The following is a 19,497-nucleotide window of genomic DNA, read 5'->3' as shown; positions in this document are numbered from 1 at the left end:
AACCATCACCAGCCCTAACCGAAACATCCCGAAACTGACACCAGCCAAAACTGACACCAGCCCTACTGAAACCAGCCCCCAGCTGACATCGGCACTTACCGACACATCCCCCTACTGACACGGGCCCCAACCAACACATCCCCCAATTGACACCAGCCCCAACTGACACCAGGCCCCAACTGACTCGAGCCCCAACTGACAACAGCCCAACTGACACGAGCCCCAACTCACAACAGCCCCAACTGACACAACCCCCAACTCACAACGGCCCCAGCTGACAGAAACCCCAACGGACACCAGACCAAACTGACACATCCCTCAATTGAGACAAGCCACAACTGACACCGGCCCAAACTAACACCAGTCCCAACTGACACCAGCCCAAACAGACACATCCCCCAACCGACTCCAGCCACAATTGACACCAGCCCAAACTGACACCAGCCCCAACCAACACCAGCCCCAACCGACACATCCCCCAACTGACACCAGCTGCAACCCTAACCGACACAAACCCCAACTGACACAATCCCCAACCGACACATGCCCCAACTGACACCGGCCACAACCAATACCAGCCCCAACCGACACAACCTCCAACTGACACCAGCCCCAACCAACACCAGCCTAAACAGAAAAAAACCCCAACCGACACCATTCCACACCGACACATCCCCCAACTGACACCAGCCCCAACTGACACCGGCCCCAACCAAAACATCCCCCAGCAGAAACAACCCTTAATGACAGCAGCCCAAAACGACAGCAGCCCCAGCTTACACCAGCCCCTACTGACAAAACCCCCAAGTGACAGAATTTTAAACCGTGAACAGCACAAACTGACACAACCCCAAAATGACACCAGCCCCAAGCGACAAAAGCCCCAAATGACATAATCAAAAAACAAAATATCCCCCAACTGACACCAGCCCCAACCGACACAACCCCAAACTGAAACCAGCCCCCACCTGAAACCAGCCGCAACAGAAAAACCCCCCAACTGACACCACCACCAACGGACACATGCCACAACTGACACATGCCACAACCGACACCAGCCCCGACTGACACATCCCCCAACTGACACCTGCCACAACCGACACAATACCCAACAGACACACCCCGCAATGACAGCAGCCCAAAGCGACAGCAGCCCCAACCGACAGCAGCCCCTACTGACACAACCCCCAACTGACACCATCAAAAAAAGAAACATCCCCCAATTGACAGCAGCCCTAACCGACACAACCCCAAACTGAAACCAGCCCCCACCTGAAACAAGTCCCAACAGACAAAACCCCGAACTGACACCAGCACCAACCGACACATCCCCCAACTGACACATGCCACAACCGAAACCAGCCCCAACTGACACATCCCGCAACTGACACATGCCACAACCGACACCAGACCCAACTGACACAACCCACAAGTGACAGCAGCCCCAACCGACACAACCCCAAACTGAAACTGGCCCAAACCGACACAAGCCCCATCTGTCACCGGCCCCAACCGACACATCCCCCAAATGACACCAACTCAAACTGAAACCAGCCCCAACTGACATATCCCACAACAGACACAACCCCCAATGACAGCAGACCAAAGCGATAGCAGCCCCAACCGACACCAGCCCCTACTGATACAACCCCCAGCTGACACACGTTTAAACCGTCAACAGCACAAACCAACACCACCCCCAACCGACAGTAGCCCCAACTGTCACCAACCCCCACCTGACACTTTCCCCAACCGACACATCCCCCAACTGACAGCAGCCCCAACTCTCACTAGTCCCAACTGACACCAGGCCCAACAGACACAACCCCCAACCGACACCTCACAAAACTGACACCGGCCACAACTGACACTAGCCCGAACCGACAAATCCCCAAACTGACACCAGACCCAACTGTCACTAGTCCCAACTGACACCAGCCCCAACCGACACATCCCTGAATTGACACCAGTCCGAAGCGACACCAGCCCCCAACTGACACCAGCCACAACTGACACCAGGCCCAATTGACACCAGCCCCAACCAACGCATCCCTCAACAGCCACCGGCCCCAACCGACACAAACCCCAACTGACACCGGCAACAAGCAACACATCCCTCAACTGACAGCACCCCCAACCTACACATTCCCTAACTGACACATCCCCCAACCAATACCAGCCCCAGCCGACACCAGCCTCAATCGACAACACTCCCAACTGACAGCAGCCCCAACCGACACAAACCCCAACTGACCTTGGCCCCAAATGACACCGGCCCCAACCGACACAACCCCCAACTGACACCAGCCTCAACCGACACCAGCCCAAACTGACACCAGCCCAAACTGACACAACCTCCAACTGTTACCAGTCCCAACCGACAACAGCCCCCACCTGACACCAGCCACAACCGAAAGAACCCCCAACTGACACCAGACCCAAACGACACCAGACCCACTTGACACAACCCACAACTGAAAACAGTCCCAACTGATAAAACCCCGAACTGACACCGGACAAAACCGATACCAGCCCCAAGTGTAACTGGCCCCAACCGACAAAACTACCAACTGACACCAGCCCCAACTGAAACCAGCCCCAACCGACACATCCCCCAACAGACACAACCCCCAATGACAGTAGCCCAAAGCAACAGCAGCCCATACCGATACAACCCCCAACTGACACCAGCCTCAACCAACACCAGCCCCAACTGATACCAGCCCAAACTGACACAACCTCCAACTGTTACCAGCCCCAACCGACAACAGCCCCCACCTGACACCAGCCACAACCGAAAGAACCCCCAACTGACACCAGACCCAAACGACACCAGACCCACTTAACACAACCCATGACTGAAAACAGTCCCAACTGATAAAACCCCGAACTGACACCAGACAAAACCGATACCAGCCCAAATGTAACCGGCCCCAACCAAGAAAACTACCAACTGACACCAGCCCCAACTGAAACCAGCCCCAATCGACACATCCCCCAACAGACAAAAACCCCAATGACAGCAGCCCAAAGCGACAGCAGCCCATACTGATACAACCCCCAACTGACACAAGTTTAAACTGTCAACAGCACAAACCAACACAACCCCAAACTGACACCAGCCCCAACCGATACAAGCCCCAGGTGACACCATCAAAAACAAAACATCCCCCAAACAGACACCAGCCCCAACCGACATAACCCCCAACTGAAACCAGCTCCCAATTGAAACCAGCCCCATCAGATAAAACCCCCAACTGACACCAGCCCCAACTGACACATCCCCCAACTGACACCGGCCACAACCGACTCAACCCCCAACTGACACCTGCTCCAACCAACACCAGCCCCACTCAACACAACCCCCAACTGACACCAGTCCCAACTGACACCGGCACAACCGAAAAAAACCCAACTGACAGAAGCCACAACTGACACATCCCGCAACTGACACAACCCCCAACTAACACCAGAACCAACTGACACCAGCCCCAACGGACAAAAGCCCCAACCGACACCATTCCACACCGACAGATCCCACTACTGACACCAGCCCAAACCGACACCGGCCCCAACCGACACCAGCCTGAACTGAAACCAGCCACAAGCAACACAACCCTCAACTGACACCAGCAAGAACTGACACAAACCAAAACTGACAGAACCCCCAACTGACACCAGCCACAATTGACACAACCCCCAACTGACACCGGCCCCGAACTGACACCAGACCCAACCAACACACCCACCTTATGACACCAGCCCAAATCGACACAACCCGCAACTGACACCGGCCCAAACTGAAAACAGCCCCAACCGACACAACCCCCACTGACACCAGCCCCAACCGACAGCAGCCCCAACTGTCACCAGCCCCCACCTGACACTTTCCCCAACCGACACATCCCCGAACTGACAGCAGTCCCCACCGACACCAGGCCCCAACAGACACAACCCCCAACTGACACCAGCCCCAAGAGAAACATCCCAAAACTGACACTGGCCACAAATGACACCAGCCCCAACCGACACATCCCCCAACTGATAGGAGCCCCAACTGTCACTAGTCTCAACTGACACCAGCCCAAACTAAAACAACCCCCAGCTGTTACCAGCCCCAACTGACACCAGCCCCCACCCGAAACCAGCCCCAACCGAAAGAACCCCCAACTGACAGCAGCCCCAAACGACACCAGACCCAATTGACACAACCCTAAACCGAAAACAGTCCCAAAAGATAAAACCCCAAACTGACACCGGCCCCAACCAATACCAGCCCCAACTGTCACCGGCCCCAGCCGACACATCTCCCAACTGACACCAGTCCCAACTCAAACCAGCCCCAACCGACATATCCCAAAACTGACACCGGCCACAATTGACACCAGCCCCTACTGGTACAACCCCCAACTGACACAAGTTTAAAACGTCAACAGCACAAACCAACACAACCACCACTGACACCAGTCCCAACCGACAGCAGCCCTAACTGTCACCAGCCCCCAACAGACACCAGCCACAACTGACACAACGCGCAACTGACAGCAGCCCCAACCGACACCAGCCCCAACCAACCGCTGCCCCAAACCAACAGAACACCAAACAGACACCAGCCCCAATGGACACCAGCCCGAACAGACACCAACCCCAACTAACACCTGCCCCAAATGACACAACCCCCATCTAACACAACGCCCAACCAACACCAGCCCCAACTGACACCGGCACCAGCTCAAGCCAGCACCAACCAATGCATCCCTCAACAGACACCAGCCTCAACTGACACAAGCCCCAACCGACACAAACTCCAACTGACACCAGCAACAAGCAACACATCTCCCAACTGACAGCAGCACCAACCGACAAATTCCCTAACTGACACATCCCCCAACCGATACCAGACCCAGCCGACACAAACCCCAACTGACACCAGCCTCAACCGACACATGCCTCAACTGACACCAGCCTCAACCGACACAACCCCCACTGACACCAGCCCCAACCAACAGCAGCCCCAACTGTCACCAGCCCCCACCTGACACTTTCCCCAACCGACACAACCCCCAACTGACACCAGCCTCAACCGACACCAGCCCAAACTGACACCAACCCAAACTGACACAACCCCCAACTGTTACCAGTTCCAACCAACAACAGCCCCCACCTGACACCAGCCCCAACTGAAAGAACCCCCAACTGACACCAGCCCCAAACGACACCAGAACCAATTGACACAACCCACAACTGAAAACAGTCCCAACCGTTAAAACCCCAAACTGACAGCGGCCCCAAACGATACCAGCCCCAACTGTCACCGGCCCCAACCGACACAACTCCCAACTGAAACCAGCCCCAACCGACACATCCCCCAACAGACACAACCCCCAATGACAGCAGCCCAAAGCGACAGCCGCCCCAACCGACACCAGCCCCTACTGATATAACCCCCAACTGACACAAGTTTAAACCATCAACAACACAAACCAACACAACCCCCAACCAACACCAGCCCCAACCAACACAAGCCCCAAGTGACACCATCAAAAACAAAACATCCCCCAACTGACACAAGTCCCAACCGATATAACCCCCAACTGAAACCAGCTCCCCATTGAAACCAGCCCCAGCAGATAAAACCCCCAAGCTACACCAGCCCCAACTGACACATCCCCCAACTGACACCGGCCACAACCGACTCAACCCCCAAGTGACACCTGTTCCAACCAACACCAGCCCCACTCAACACAACCCCCAACTGACACCAGCCCCAACTGACACCGGCACAACCGAAAAAAACCCAACTGACTAAAGCCACAACCCCCAACAAACAGCAGCCCCAACCGACATATCTCCTAAGTGACACCAGCCTCAACCAACAAACAGCCCCAACCGACACCAGCCCCCATCTTACACCAGCCCCAACGAACACAACCCCCCACCGACACCAGCCTCAACCGACACCAGCCCCAACCGACACAACCTCCAACTGACACTAGCTCGAAACGACACCAGCCCCAACAGACACATCTCCCAACTGACAACGGACCCAACTGAAAATTGCCCAAAACGACACAACTCCCAACAAACAGCAGCCCCAACCGACACTAGTCCCAACCAACACATTCCCTATCCGAAACCAGTCCCAACCGACACCAGCCCCAACTGGAACCGGCCCCAACCGAAAAATCCCCCAACAGGCACCGGCCACAACTGAATCAACCCCCAACTGACACCAGCTCCAACCGACTCAACCCCCAACAGACACCAGCACCACCTGACATCAGCCCCAACCGACACTAGACCCAACTGACACCAGCCGCAACCGTCACCAAGCCCCAACCGACATCAGACCCAACCGACACATCCTCCAACCGACACCAGCCCCAATTGAAAACAGCTCCAACCGACACTAGCCCCTGCCGACACAACCCCCAACTGACACAAGCCCCAACCGACACAACCTCCAACTGACACTGGACCCAACTGAAACCAGCCCGAAACGACACAACCCCCAACTGACAGCAGCCCCAACCGACACTAGCCCCGACAGAAACAAGCCCCCAACTGACTGATGCCCCAACCGACACCAGTCCTCAACTGACACTGGCCAGAACCCCCAACTGTCAGCAACCTGAAGCGACAGCGGCCCCAACCAACACCAGCCCCAAACCAACAGAACCTCAAAAAGACACCAGCGCCGACCGACACAACCCCCAACCGACACCTGCCCCAACTGACACCTGCCCCAAATGACACAACCCCCATCTAACAGAACCCCTAACCAACACCAGCCCCAACTGACACCTGCCCCAACTGACACCTGCCCCAAATGACACAACCCCCATCTAACAGAACCCCTAACCAACACCAGCCCCAACTGACACCAGCATCAACTGACACCAGCCCCCAACTGACTGGCCCCAACCGACTCATCCCCCATCTAAAAACCCAACTAACACTAGCCCCAACTGACACCAGCCCCAAACAACACCGGCCCCAACCAGAACATCCCCGAAACGACACAAGTACCAACTGACACCAGCCCAAAATGACACACCCCCCAACAGAGGCCTGCCCCAACCGACACAACCCCCAACCGACAAAAGCTCCAACCGAGACCACCCCCAACCGACACAAGCCCCAACTGACACCAGCCCCTAACTGCCACCAGCCTCAACCAACACCAACCCCCAAATGGTCGGCGCTGGTGTCTTTTTGGGGGTTCTGTTGGTTTGGGGCTGAGCTTGTTGGGGCTGGTGTTGGTTGGGGCTGCGTTCGCTTCGGGCTGCTGACATTTGGGGGTTGTGGCCAGTGTCAGTTGGGAACTGATGTTGGTTGGGGCACTTGTGACCAGCCTCCAGCTGGAGTTAACTCTATTTACCACAACTCTTTGGGCCCAACCATCCAACCAGGTTTCCACCCAGGAGAGTGCACAACTACACTTGCGAGCAACGCATCTCATGTTGGAAACTTCCCCCCACCCAACTGTTAAGACATTAAAGTATAATGTGTTGCTTGCTTTTTGGAGCCCTCTGTTGCTGCTCCAGATCTATTTTATAGGCAAACATTTCCTGAACTGGAACATTTCCATGGTCCTATTACCTCAACAATCCATACCTTAAAGCTGAATGATATTTCAGAGCCTGCAATGTTTCCTTCTATCATGGAGAAAAAAAAAGCTTTAGAGAACTGGTACATTCAAGTTTACAGACTGGTAAAGGTCATCACACTTGGTAATAAGACATTATTAATTCCCAAAATCACACTCTCCACCTCGACACTGCCTTTCCTCATTGTTGGAAATAGGAAAGCGAATGGATATACACATTGATAGAAATACGTAGACATTCTTTGATAAAGTTGTACAATAATATTCAAAACGATCTGCAAATGCTGTAACTGAATCCTCCAGGGAGAGCCAGTTCCCCCCAATACTGCTCCTGTACTTGCTGGATACCCAAGCACAGGCTGTTTTGCACAAGTAAGGGAAACAGAGGCAAGGGAAGAGCAGAGCTCGCTCCCACTACAAACTTGCAATGGACAAGAGAGACAGAGGGAACCAGGATGAGAGACATGAGTGGCACCTTGGAGGTGCAAGAGCAGCAGGCAAGAAGCTAGCCAACAGGGCCTGGAGAAGCCCTGACAAGGGGCTGCAATCAACTGTACAGAAGAGAAGAAACTACCTCCCAGGGGCCTTCCTTGGAGCCTACCTGGGAAGTTTAAGAAAGCTTCCTTCCCCAACATGCATGGCACAAGGGCCACATTCGTGGAGCATGAGCAGCAGGCACCCAGCCACAATGGCCCAAAGAAGCCCTGGCAAGGTGTAAGGGTCGGCCAAATGATCGATTTCTGTCTCAACATTTCTCATCAGGTGCTAAGACTCAGAACCCGACTGTGTAAATCAGAGACGCCAGCCTTGCAAAAACAGCCAAAGCTGGTACACAAAGATTGTTTTGCACCTGCCAAAGCTGGTACAGAATGAATGCTTTGTCCCTGTCTCCAAGTCTCCCTGCTACTTGTACCTACCTCCTTATTTCCCTGCTATTGTGAAAGATCCATGAAGCAAGACAGGAAAATTGATGATGAGACTTACCACAGACCCATACCTCAACAGAGCATGTGCAGGGACAAGTTCATCCAGGTTTCAAGGTGATGATGACTACTTGCCTTCATCAGGGACCCCAAGCTGAACACCGCTGCCAGGAGGAGAGCATGTGCAAGGGGAGGAGACCTGCCTTGGTAGCCAACCACGCCTCAGACACTCCTCTCTTGGCATGTGTGACCTGCTAGTTGGAGATTGGCATATCTCCACAGGATTGAGGTGGAGCAAAGACGGATCACAAGGAGGAACCAAGTGTATTGACTAGCATAAAGGACAGCTCTGGAGCAGCTGAATTTTGAAAGTGTTCTCCACCGTGAGATCACATCGACCAAAGACAGAAGCAGTGGAACGCCTTCTGGACCGGGAGTCCCAGAGACATCGGCCATCTGTGGACCCCTGGTGGTAGCTGTAAACCCCTTTTTTCTTCTCTTTTCTCCCCATCTTTCTTTTTATTCTCTCTCTCTTTCTGTCACAAGCCCTTTTACAGGCACAATTAATAAAGTTCCTGTTTGGATTGAAATTTAACTCCCTTGACTTGTTGAGTTATTGCTTTTTTGCACTCCGAGATAGTAGCTGAAATGAACCATCATGCATCCGCTTATGAGTGGGCCGTGACAAAAGGGGCTGTGCTGAGAGCTACAGAGGAGGCACAAAACCCCCAGGGACACTTGCTGGTTCATTGTGGGGGAAAAAAAAGCCTTCCTGCCTCCAGCTGCAGGGCACTACAGGTCATCCTTGTGGTGCATGAACACAGTGGGCATGTGGGCAGTGACCCAGCCAAAGTGGACCACCAGCAAAGGAGCCCTGACAAGTGGTCATACTCTGTGCTGCAGAGGAAGGCAACCCCAGTGCCCCCGCCGCCATGGGACCAGTGCCAATCTGCCTTGGGCGAAAATTCCTTCCTGACCCTAGAGCTGGTGATCAGCTATTCCCTGACCATGTGAGCAAGATCTGCCTCCTTGTCCCACAGGCTGGTCACGCCTCCCAGGAGATGCCACAGCCCTGTTCTCCCTGAACCTGGAGCCACCTCAGAGGTTTCCAAGAGTGGCCAATTGGCCCCATCCTGATTGGCCTTGGGGGAAAGAGGACCATCCCATTTCCCAGAGAGCAGGCTTGCTCTAATGGCTGCTAATTAGCGTTAGCATAACAATGTTTCATCTCTGTGGAAGAATCCCACGGAAATGTTTTCCAAAATGTCTCTGAACATCACTCTACAACCAGCAGAGTATGCAGATGTTATGCTGTGGGATTGGAAGCCTAGAAGTTTGCCAGCTATCCATGGGACCCAGAAGTCAGTGAACAAGAACTCTCAATTCTGCATTTTTAACAAGAGCCTGTCTTCCTTCAAGATGGCATCCAATGGTTTTTGATTTAGCTTTGTGACAAGAACTCTTTATTTCTTCCTTAAATGTTTGAAACTGGTGGGTGTTATGAGCTGAATTATTAACCAACATCATTCTCTGGAGTCTTGAAACTACCCTTTAAAGTGAGCAACAGCTCTTCAAACTACAACCAGCCCTCTGATGAAGAGGTATGAAGGAAAGAGCTTCTCACAGACTTGGAGGCCGCATCAACCTTTCCTCTAGAATGGATCCAAAGTACTCTTCGTGTTCTCTTATGGCTGTCTCATCTGGGAATGTGTAGGTTTTCCCCCTAGTTACCAGACTGGTGAACTGCTTGGCCTCAGATGTTCTGCTGCTTGTTTTGCTCCTGCCTTTCAGCACACGTACGAGCAGACTGGGACCAAATTCATTTAGTGATCTGAGAAAAATTTGCACTTCTATAGCAACCCCATCAGTGTGGTGAGTTTTTTCCCTGTTTTGTCAATAGTGATCTCATTGCTCAGGGCTTCCTTCATAGCCCTGTCGCCCTCCAGCAAACCTAGTGATGCGCTTCATCTCAATACGGTAACATCCACTTTTCTGACACAACTCATAGAACTTCAGGCTTTATTTACTGATATAATTTACTCCACTCACCACAGAAGAATAACTGGCAGAAGCTTATCTGTACAAGTGTGTTGGGAAGTACACTGAGAAGTTGTAAAAGTACAATATTTTAACTAAAGCTACAATGTAGTACTTACACTGCAGACAATAGCTAAGCTGTTCTGGTCTCCCCTTCCTGTAATAGTTTCAGAGCATCTACCTTGGAAATCTCTAAATGAAAATGGAGAATCCCTTCTTATCAGGGGACTTTTCATCCTGGGGTGAACATTGACTTCCTGCATCCAGGTCTTACTCATTTTGTCTCAGCCTGGTTTGCTGACGTGAATGGTCTCTCTACTCTCTCAGACGTAATGAATTCCCACTTAACACCAGCAATCTCCTTAAACAAGCAATCAAGCAATCAAACAAGAATCATAGAGTCATAGAATCACTATGTTGGAAAGGACTCACTGGATCATCGAGTCCAACTATTCCTAACAACCCCTAAACTATGCCCCTCAGCACCTCTTCCACCTGTCCTTTAAACACCTCCAGCAAAGGTGACTCAACCGCTTCCCTGGGCAGCTGTTCCAGTGCCCAATGACCCTTTTTGTGAAAATTTTTTTCCTGATGTCCAGCCTTAACCCCCCTGGCAGAGCTTGAGGCCATTCCCCCTTGTCCTGTCCCCTATCACTTGGGAGAAGAGGCCTGCTCGCTCCTCTCCACAACCTCCTGTCAGGTAGTTGCAGAGAGCAATAAGGTCTCCCCTCAGCCTCCTCTTCTCCGGGCTAAACAACCCCAGCTCTCTCAGCCCCTCCTCATAAGACTTATTCTCCAGCCCCCTCACCAGCTTTGCTGCTCTTTTCTGGACACGCTCCAGAGCCTCAACATCCTTCTTGTGGTGAGGGGCCCAGAACTGAACACAGTATTCAAGGTGGGAGAATGACCTCCCTGGACCTGCTGGTCACACCCTTTCTAGATGCCATTGGCCTTCTTGGCAACCTGGGCACACTGCTGGCTCATGTTCAATTGGCTGTCAACCAACAACCCCAGGTCCTTCTCCTCTAGGCAGATTTCTAGCCAGACATCTCCTAATCTGTAACTCTGCATAGGGTTGTTGTGCCCCAAGTGCAGGACCCGGCATTTGGCCTTGCTAAACCTCATCCCATTGGTCTCGGCCCAGCAGTCCAACCTGTTCAGATCCCTTTGCAGAGCCTCCCTACCCTCCAGCAGATCCACACTTCCTCCCAGCTTAGTGTCATCTGCAAACTTGCTAAGGGTGCACTCGATGCCTTCATCCAGGTCATTGATAAAGACATTGAACAGGGCTGGACCCAGTACCGAGCCCTGAGGAACCCCACTTGTGACTGGCCTCCAGCTGGAGTTAACTCCATTGACCACCACTCTCTGGGCCCGGCCATCCAACCAGTTTCCAACCCAGGAGAGTGTGCGCCTGTCCAGGTCAGAGGCTGACAGTTTCTGCAGCAGAATGCTGTGAGAAACTGTGTCAAAGGCTTTACTGAGGTCCAAGAAGACTCCATCCACAGCCTTTCCCTCATCCAGTAGTCGAGTCACTTTGTCATAGAAGGCGATCAGGCTAGTTTGACAAGACCTGCCTTTCGTGAACCCGTGTTAACTGGGCCTGATCACCCGGTTCTCTTGCACTTGCTTCATGATAGTACTCAAGATCAACTGTTCCAGGACTTTCCCCAGCACTGAGCTCAGACTGACATGCCTGTAGCCAATTTGATTTCTCGCTGGGCCTTAGCCCACCTGATTTTTTCCCTTCACGATCTCATTTCCTCCCTGTAGTCCACCCAAGACACTTGTCCCTTCTTCCAAAGCTCATAGACATTCCTCTTCTTTTTGATGCCTCTGAAGATCTCCCTGCTTAACCAAGCTGGTTTTTTCCCCCTCCAGCTCCTTTTCCGGAACGTGGGGATGGCTTGCTCCTGAGCTGCTAGGATTTCAGTTTTGAAGAGCACCCAGCCCTCATGGGCTCCCTTGCCCTTAAGGACTGTCTCCCATGGGACTTTGCCAACAGCCTTCTGAGCAGTCCAAAGTCTGCCCTCTGGAAGTTTAATGTGACTGTTTTGCTAATTCCCCTCGTTATCTCACCTGGAACTGAAAACTCCATCATCTCATGATCGCTTTGTCCCACGCATCCTCCAACCGTCACATCCCCCACGAGGCCTTCTCTGTTCACAAACAGCAGGTCCAGGAGGACATCCTCCTTTGTCAGCTTACTCAGCTTTGTATGAGAAATAAAGAAGAAATAAACCCAAAGATCACTCAGTGTTTTCTTGTAAGCGCTTTAGGGAGACAATAGTAACCGTTCTTTCCAACTCCAAAAGGACTTCTAGCAAGTGCTCAACACTGCCTAGACGGCTTACATAATACCTTGTTTTAACTCAGAATTGAGGCTGTCAAATGGAAACTCAAGCTCTAACAAAATGTCATATTAAGCCAAACATGAAATCAGAAAACTGGAATATACAAAGATGGCTCCATGTCCTCACAGTCTGAGCTTTCCCCTCAGACAGCAATCAGGCTGTAAGAAGTAAACTAGAAGAATCATAGAATCACCAGTTTGGAAAATACCTCTGGGATCGTCGAGGCCAATCATTCCTATGTGCCACCAAAACATGTCCCTAAGCACCTCCTCTACCCATCTCTTAAATGCCTCCAGGGATGGTGACTCAATCACCTCTCTGGGCAGCCGTTCCAGTGCCTGATGACTCTTTCTGTGTAGAACGTTTCTTCTGATATTCAGTCTGAATCCCCCCGGTGCAGCTTGAGGCCTTTCCCCCCTTGTCCTGTCCCCCGTCACTTGGGAGAAGAGACCAGAACCCACCTCTCCACAACCTCCTGTCAGGTAGTTGTAGAGAACAATAAGGTCTCCCCTCAGCCTCCTCTTCTCCAGGCTAAACAACCCCAGCTTCCTCAGCCGTTCCTCATAAAACTTGTTCTCCAGCCCCTCACCAGCTTCATTGCTCTTCTCTGGACACACTCCAGAGCCTCAACATTCTTCTTGCAGCGAGAGGCCCAGAGTTGAACACAGTTTTCAAGGTGCGGTCTGACCAGTGCTGAGTACAGGGGCAGAATAACCTCCCTGGGCCTGCTGGCCAGGCTGTTTCTGATAGAAGGCAAGAGAGGTCTTACAGGACACTCCTTTAGAATTAATAATTGCAGTGTGCTATTTCTAATTTAAAAATATTTAGGATGAAAATCCCATGTAGAGATAGTAAAGGTCCCATATCATCTTGAAAAGTGATGTAAACTGTATCATCAATTCAGTAAGATAGCGTTTGTCATAAATTCATCTTCCAAACTGAGCAAAAAAAATAGGGTGAGTTCAACTATATGGTACATTTGAGCCTTAGCAGGGTTTTTTTTTTGTTCTTTAGATTAGTAGATGTCAGGAGTAAAACTCATGTAGGTGGCAAGTCATGTACTCCTGTCATTGAGTTCATATTTGTATTGGACTTTATAGTTCCTAATTCTTGCCTCTTGAGTGGCTTTGATAGAAACAATGCTCTTTACTGCTCTTACTATGTCTGAAAAACCTCTGGAAAAAGAATTTGGAGAAACTGGTGGTTTTACAATTCCAGCCCACTCCATAAAGAGTAGAGTTGAAATAAAGAGTGGAGTTGAAATTAATATATTTCTCATGAGTGTTACATGGAGACGAGGGAAACTGATACGGTACGTGTTGTTCAGTATTCACAGAATCACAGATTGGCACGTTGGGAGGGACTTAAAGGATCGTTTGGTCCAACCTTTTAGGTAATATATAGTTTAAATGAGATGACTCGGAATTGTATGGGAAGTAGCTACCTTGGATGGAGCAAGTGCTCCTTGAACAGTAGCAGTATTCATTTTTGCCCCATAATGCAAATTAGAATTCTTTTTCTTCACAACTGTTAGCATCTGTGTTATCCATCCAGAGAGGAGTTAGTTTTCATGCTTTGTGGTTTGCAAAGATAAAGTGAAAGATATGAAAGGACTAAAGATAAAATAGAGTACATATCTGAAAACAAGGCAAGCTGGCAAAAATGATACAGTGTTCAATGTTAAGCTGGGAGGTGGTCTGAAAAGCTAAATAAGCTTATAGTCCTGTTTTGTTTTGAATCTTTATAACTTGTAAAAATATCACACAGACAGGCTTTGATAAAGGGTATATGTTGATGAAGGGGTTTTTGGAAGGCTGAATATTGTTTGTTTCTGATTTTTATTTTTTTAACTTATTTAGAGCGAGATCAGAAAAAAATGCTCTCTTCTTAACTTTCTTTCTTTTGTGTGGGGTGTATGTGTGTAGGTTTCGATACTGACAGCAGGGGGCTGCAGGGGTGGCTTCTGCTGGAAGAGACTGGACACAGGACATTTACATAGCCAGTACCAGCCGGGCATAGTTGCTTGCTGGTACTACCTTTTCTTGCTTGTTTTTCTGGAGACCCTTTGGATTGAGAAGCCATGGGTAGAGCAAGAGAACCTAAGTGTATTCTGTTTGTTTAGCAAGTGTCTTCTGAACCCAGAGCAGGCCCCTGGGCTGAGACACCCAGCTGCACTCGCCCTGGCACCTCAATAAGGCGCAAATTATTGGGCTTTTGCTCTGTTTCTCTGTCCACCATCCAGAGGCTGCCCCGCGGGACAGCTGGACTCCAGCGGCAATCCCACAGCACCCACAGACAGCAGCAATGACTGTTTGATAGTGGTGCTGAGCTAAAGCTGCATGGACTCAGCGCAGTGGAGTCCAGTTGATGCCCTAGGGCCAGGCTATGTAAGGTCACCTATGTGAGCATTCTGGGTGTGCTGTTAGGAGAGCCTCACATCTGTTAGGGTAACTGCATGAACATGTCCATGAAAGGCTGTATTAGAGGTTTGGTCCTTCAGTCTAGTTCAAACCATCTCGCATTGCACCCCTCAGTCAGCTGGTGTGGGATACCACCACCCTGCCTCCTCTGAAAGGCAGTAGAAGCTGTGCTTCTAAGCACTGTTTAAAGTGCAGGGCTTTAACGATCTCTCCATGTGCTTCTGTGGCTGTTTCCTAGTGGGAATTGCTCAGCTCTGTTGTGTACTCCCCACTCAGGATCATTCTTTACCTTGAAGAAGTTCTCTAGGACATAATTAACAGCAACCCAATTGAATGCTTCCTTTTCTGGACTGCACAGGATTTGTGCCCCCTGGAAGTCAAAGGGGGATGACTTCAGGGCCACAGTCAGGGCTGCAGGGAGACTGTCAGAGCGGGTGGGATGGGTGATGCTAAAGAGAAAAGAAAAAGGCACATTTGCTTGTTAAAGTGCTTGCTGCTGTGCTCTCCCATTTTGGTAGTAGCACAAAGACAAAATGGCAATCCCATTCCTGCTGTTACTTCCCTCTCCCCTTGCACAGTACTGGGGGCAAGAACAGCAAAGGGATGGTTTGAACAGTTACGCCACCATTCAAGGATTTGAGAGTTTAGTACCCTCTGCCATGGAAGGATCCTGTGGCCTCACTTCACTGACCTGGCCCTTCCAGACCTTACTTTTCCCCACTAGCTAAAAGCAGCTAAAGGTCCCAGTAATGAAGTGACAAAAAACAGGGTCCACAAAAGGGTGTGGTAAGGTTGATATTCCCACTACTTGCTGACAAAAAGCACCCCTGTGCACCCACGTGGGTTGTCACACATAGACGTGGCACTTGAGAACATGCTTCCGTAGACAAGGTGGTGTTGGGCTGATGGTTGGACTGGATGAGCTTAGAGGTCTTTTAAGCCTTTATGATTCTACTAAGTGAAAATATTGCAGCTTCCAAACTAACAGATGTTTTCTCAAGCATTAATTGTGAAGCCCTAATTGTGAAGGAGATGTTTCACACACCGGTAGCAGTAGCAAGACTGTCATCCTCATAGCTGCTTGGGGGGAGGAGCATGGAGAGCATAGCTATGCTCTACTCCCCTCAAGTACGTCGGGATCTGAAGAAGGTTTTTCTGACTAGCAGATTAGGGATGGAACACACTCCAGAGCAGACAGGGAGAGATGCACTTACAGAATGATCGGCATGACGTGTGCTGATCTCTGGGTGTGGGTTTGTAAACATTCGCTCACTTCAGCTGCAATGCGCTGAGGATTGCTCCCAAGAAGTTGTGGCTGTGCTGCTCTGCCGGATCTCTTTCTCTGCCCAGTTCAAACTTTATGCCAGCTTCTTCCCTACTTCCCTGGAGGAGAATCTGAGTTGTTGGAGACTTCTCAGACCTGAGAACCAGAGGGAAAAATGAAATTTCTAAGTAAAGGTATGGGAGAAGCGTGAGAGCTGTTACTCAAGAGGTTGCTGTCCTAGGGCATGGTTAAAGACAGGACCTGTCATGGATTGGAATGAAGGAGCTCCTTTATCTAGCCATCCTGCTAAAAATATGGACCTGAAACAAAAACACATGCAGATGTAAATCCAAATCGCACTAAGGAAACCTAGCTCTGCTGCTGAGACATCCATAAATGACCACGTAGCAGCGACGTTACTGCTACAACAGCTGAGGCTGGCTTAGTCCACAGAGGAAGAAATGTGGTTTGGCCGCTGTAAAAGATAAGCAAAAGGATGCAGTGCCATGCAGACAAAAGCTGAGGCTGATGTGTCACCTCTTTCCTCTCCAGCCACTTCCTCTTGTGTTGGCGGAGGTGGCTTCCGAGCCCCCACCTGCAAGCAAGACTCTTTCTGCTCTGGAGGCAGCTGGTGCTTGTTCAGAGAGAAGCTGTTTGCACGCCCTGACTCATCTGTCCACCCAGCTTCAATGAGGTCTTAAGTCTTGGTTTTGAACGACTACACAGAGAGAGCCTCACTTCCCTGTCCTCTGGCCCACTTGTCTTCCTGGCTGTGTGACTCCCCTGGCACGTGCTTTGCTCTCTGGGGCCCTGGTAGGACTGAGCTGCAGCTTGCCTACGGCTGCTCAAAAGCTGGGGCTGCGCTGCCGTGCCGACAGGACTTGCTCCTCACATCTGGGCAAGAGATCTGCCTGGGACTCTTGTTGCTGCTCGCTAAGCTGCTGTGTGGAGCCACAGTAGGCTGGTTTTTAACCCCAGCCAGTGAACATGGCAACAGTCAAGGGACACACACAAGGTTTCAAGGAGCCCCTTATAGCATCTTCTATGTGTGGTTTGTATTGCTTACAGTCTACAAGGGCACAAACTCTCTTCCTTGCGTGTTATGCAGCTGCCATGCAAACGGCTGCTGATGTTCAGGGTTTCCCAGCATCCTGCTATAATTGGGCTTTGATATCAAAACAAGACTGAGAGATAGGGAAGGAAAACCCTGAGCATTAATGCATGCAACAGTTTTCAGCTGCCTTTGGCAGGGCCAAACCAATTCAAACTGGTGAGGAAGAACCCAGTGTTCTCCAACACGTGACACCTGAAACCAAACTGAACTGCTTGTGTTGTCAAACCTCACACAGGGGTTTGGAGTCTTTGTGCCTCTGCTGTCCTGGAGCTACACCACTTACTGCCCAAAGTACAGCCTGGAGGAGGTAGAAGGTACCAGGAGTCACCCTCAGCCACTTTTGTCTCTCTTGCCATTCACTGTCGCGCCTAGGTGAGAAGCTCAGCAATCTTGGCTTGCCACTGATCCATGTAGACGTCAGCCCCAGCCTCTCTGTGCGTTTCCCTGCCTGCAGCAGGGCAAAAAACCTGTCCCATGCTACTGCTAAGTGCCCTGCTGTCCAATCATTTATGGCTAAATCTGCCCACGTTGAGCAGACCCAAGCTGAAAATCAGCAGCCTGTGCTTCACTGTCACCGCTGTTGCAGTGTACGGCTAGATGACCCAGGAGCTGAGGAAACTGCAGTGATGGTCCATGCACAGATATCTAGGATTCCACCCTTCCCACACCAGTCCCACAGACCATGAGCCTGAATTGGGCACCTTACCTCTTACAGGACAGGAACTACACTCCCTGATCACCCCGGTCTTTTTGCCTTGGTGGTGGTCCACTGGTAGATGAACAGGATGGTGCGGGATGGGCCAGGATCCAGAACAATGCTGTACTGGAAAACACCAAAGATAAGCACCACTGAACAGACGCTGCTATCATTGTTGCAGGGTTACTTGCATTACTTGGTATTCAGGGTAGCCCGTGGCCTCCACCACAATATCCAAGTTAGCTTTTTACATTTAAGAAAGGGTGATGCCAGAAGATGATGTGGATTTGCAGGGAACCATCTGCATTTCTGAACACACATGAGGAGCAACAGGAGTGGGAGACACCCAGAATACATTAGACCTCTGTAGCTGCTCCTGAAACCAGGCAAAAGGGCTTCCACTGGGAGCTGAGCTGCCTGGAGCTCAGGAAAAAACAGGTCCTAAACAGAGGGGTGATGGCACTATACTGGCTCTCAACTGATTCTGGGCCCACACCACTGCTGGATTGGTTTGCTAAGAATTTTGTGCAGGAATTGGAGATGAGATGATGATAGGCTGGGTTTGCCCTGATCTGTAACTGACCTGTAGGAGCTGCAAGCAGACTGGGGCCAGCCAGCACATCTGCTGTCCAGCGTAACAGCTCCAGAGACTAAGATAAGGTCTTCACAGAAAACAGCGGCAGCAAACGTGAGATTTCTCGTCACCGTTGTCCACTGCCAGGTTCTCTTACAGCCTAGCACTGAGCCTGAGGGCTCCCTCAGTCTCTTGCAGCCCAGCGTCTGGTCTGAGCCTTGCTGAGCTGCACCTCCTATGCCAGGATTAGGAAATGAGAGGCCATTGGGTACCCTGCAGCATAGCTCTGTGGCTGTCTGGATGGCCCCACACCCAAAATAGCCCTGGTGCTTGCCTAGGATCTCCTCCTTTCCCCTAGTATATGACCCCAAACTGGGACATCTCCTACACAGATGGGAAAGGAAACCTGGGAAATCTGTGGTGGTGCATGGTCATAAGCTGTATCTTGCACAGAAATAGTTGTAGCTGTGACTGAGTGGGAGGAAAAAAACTCCTGGAAGGTTGA

At 51.0% G+C, this 19,497-nt stretch overlaps 1 protein-coding gene across 1 annotated transcript in view; it reads right to left on the bottom strand.

The window, feature by feature from the left end:
• Positions 1–16,571, bottom strand: part of LOC128850750 (hydrocephalus-inducing protein-like) — a 58,121-nt gene extending 41,550 nt beyond the window's left edge. The window contains exon 1 of the mRNA XM_054055737.1: positions 16,558–16,571. Within this exon, the coding sequence (XP_053911712.1) occupies positions 16,558–16,571 (14 nt within the window). The remainder of the gene's footprint in view (positions 1–16,557) is intronic.
• Positions 16,572–19,497: the final 2,926 nt, after the last annotated feature.

This window comes from Cuculus canorus, unplaced genomic scaffold (assembly GCF_017976375.1).
Source record: "Cuculus canorus isolate bCucCan1 unplaced genomic scaffold, bCucCan1.pri scaffold_67_arrow_ctg1a, whole genome shotgun sequence".
In the NCBI taxonomy this organism is placed as follows: Eukaryota; Metazoa; Chordata; class Aves; order Cuculiformes; family Cuculidae; genus Cuculus; species Cuculus canorus.
Note: the sequence above shows the minus strand (reverse complement) of the source record. Positions and strands in the feature narration are given on the sequence as shown.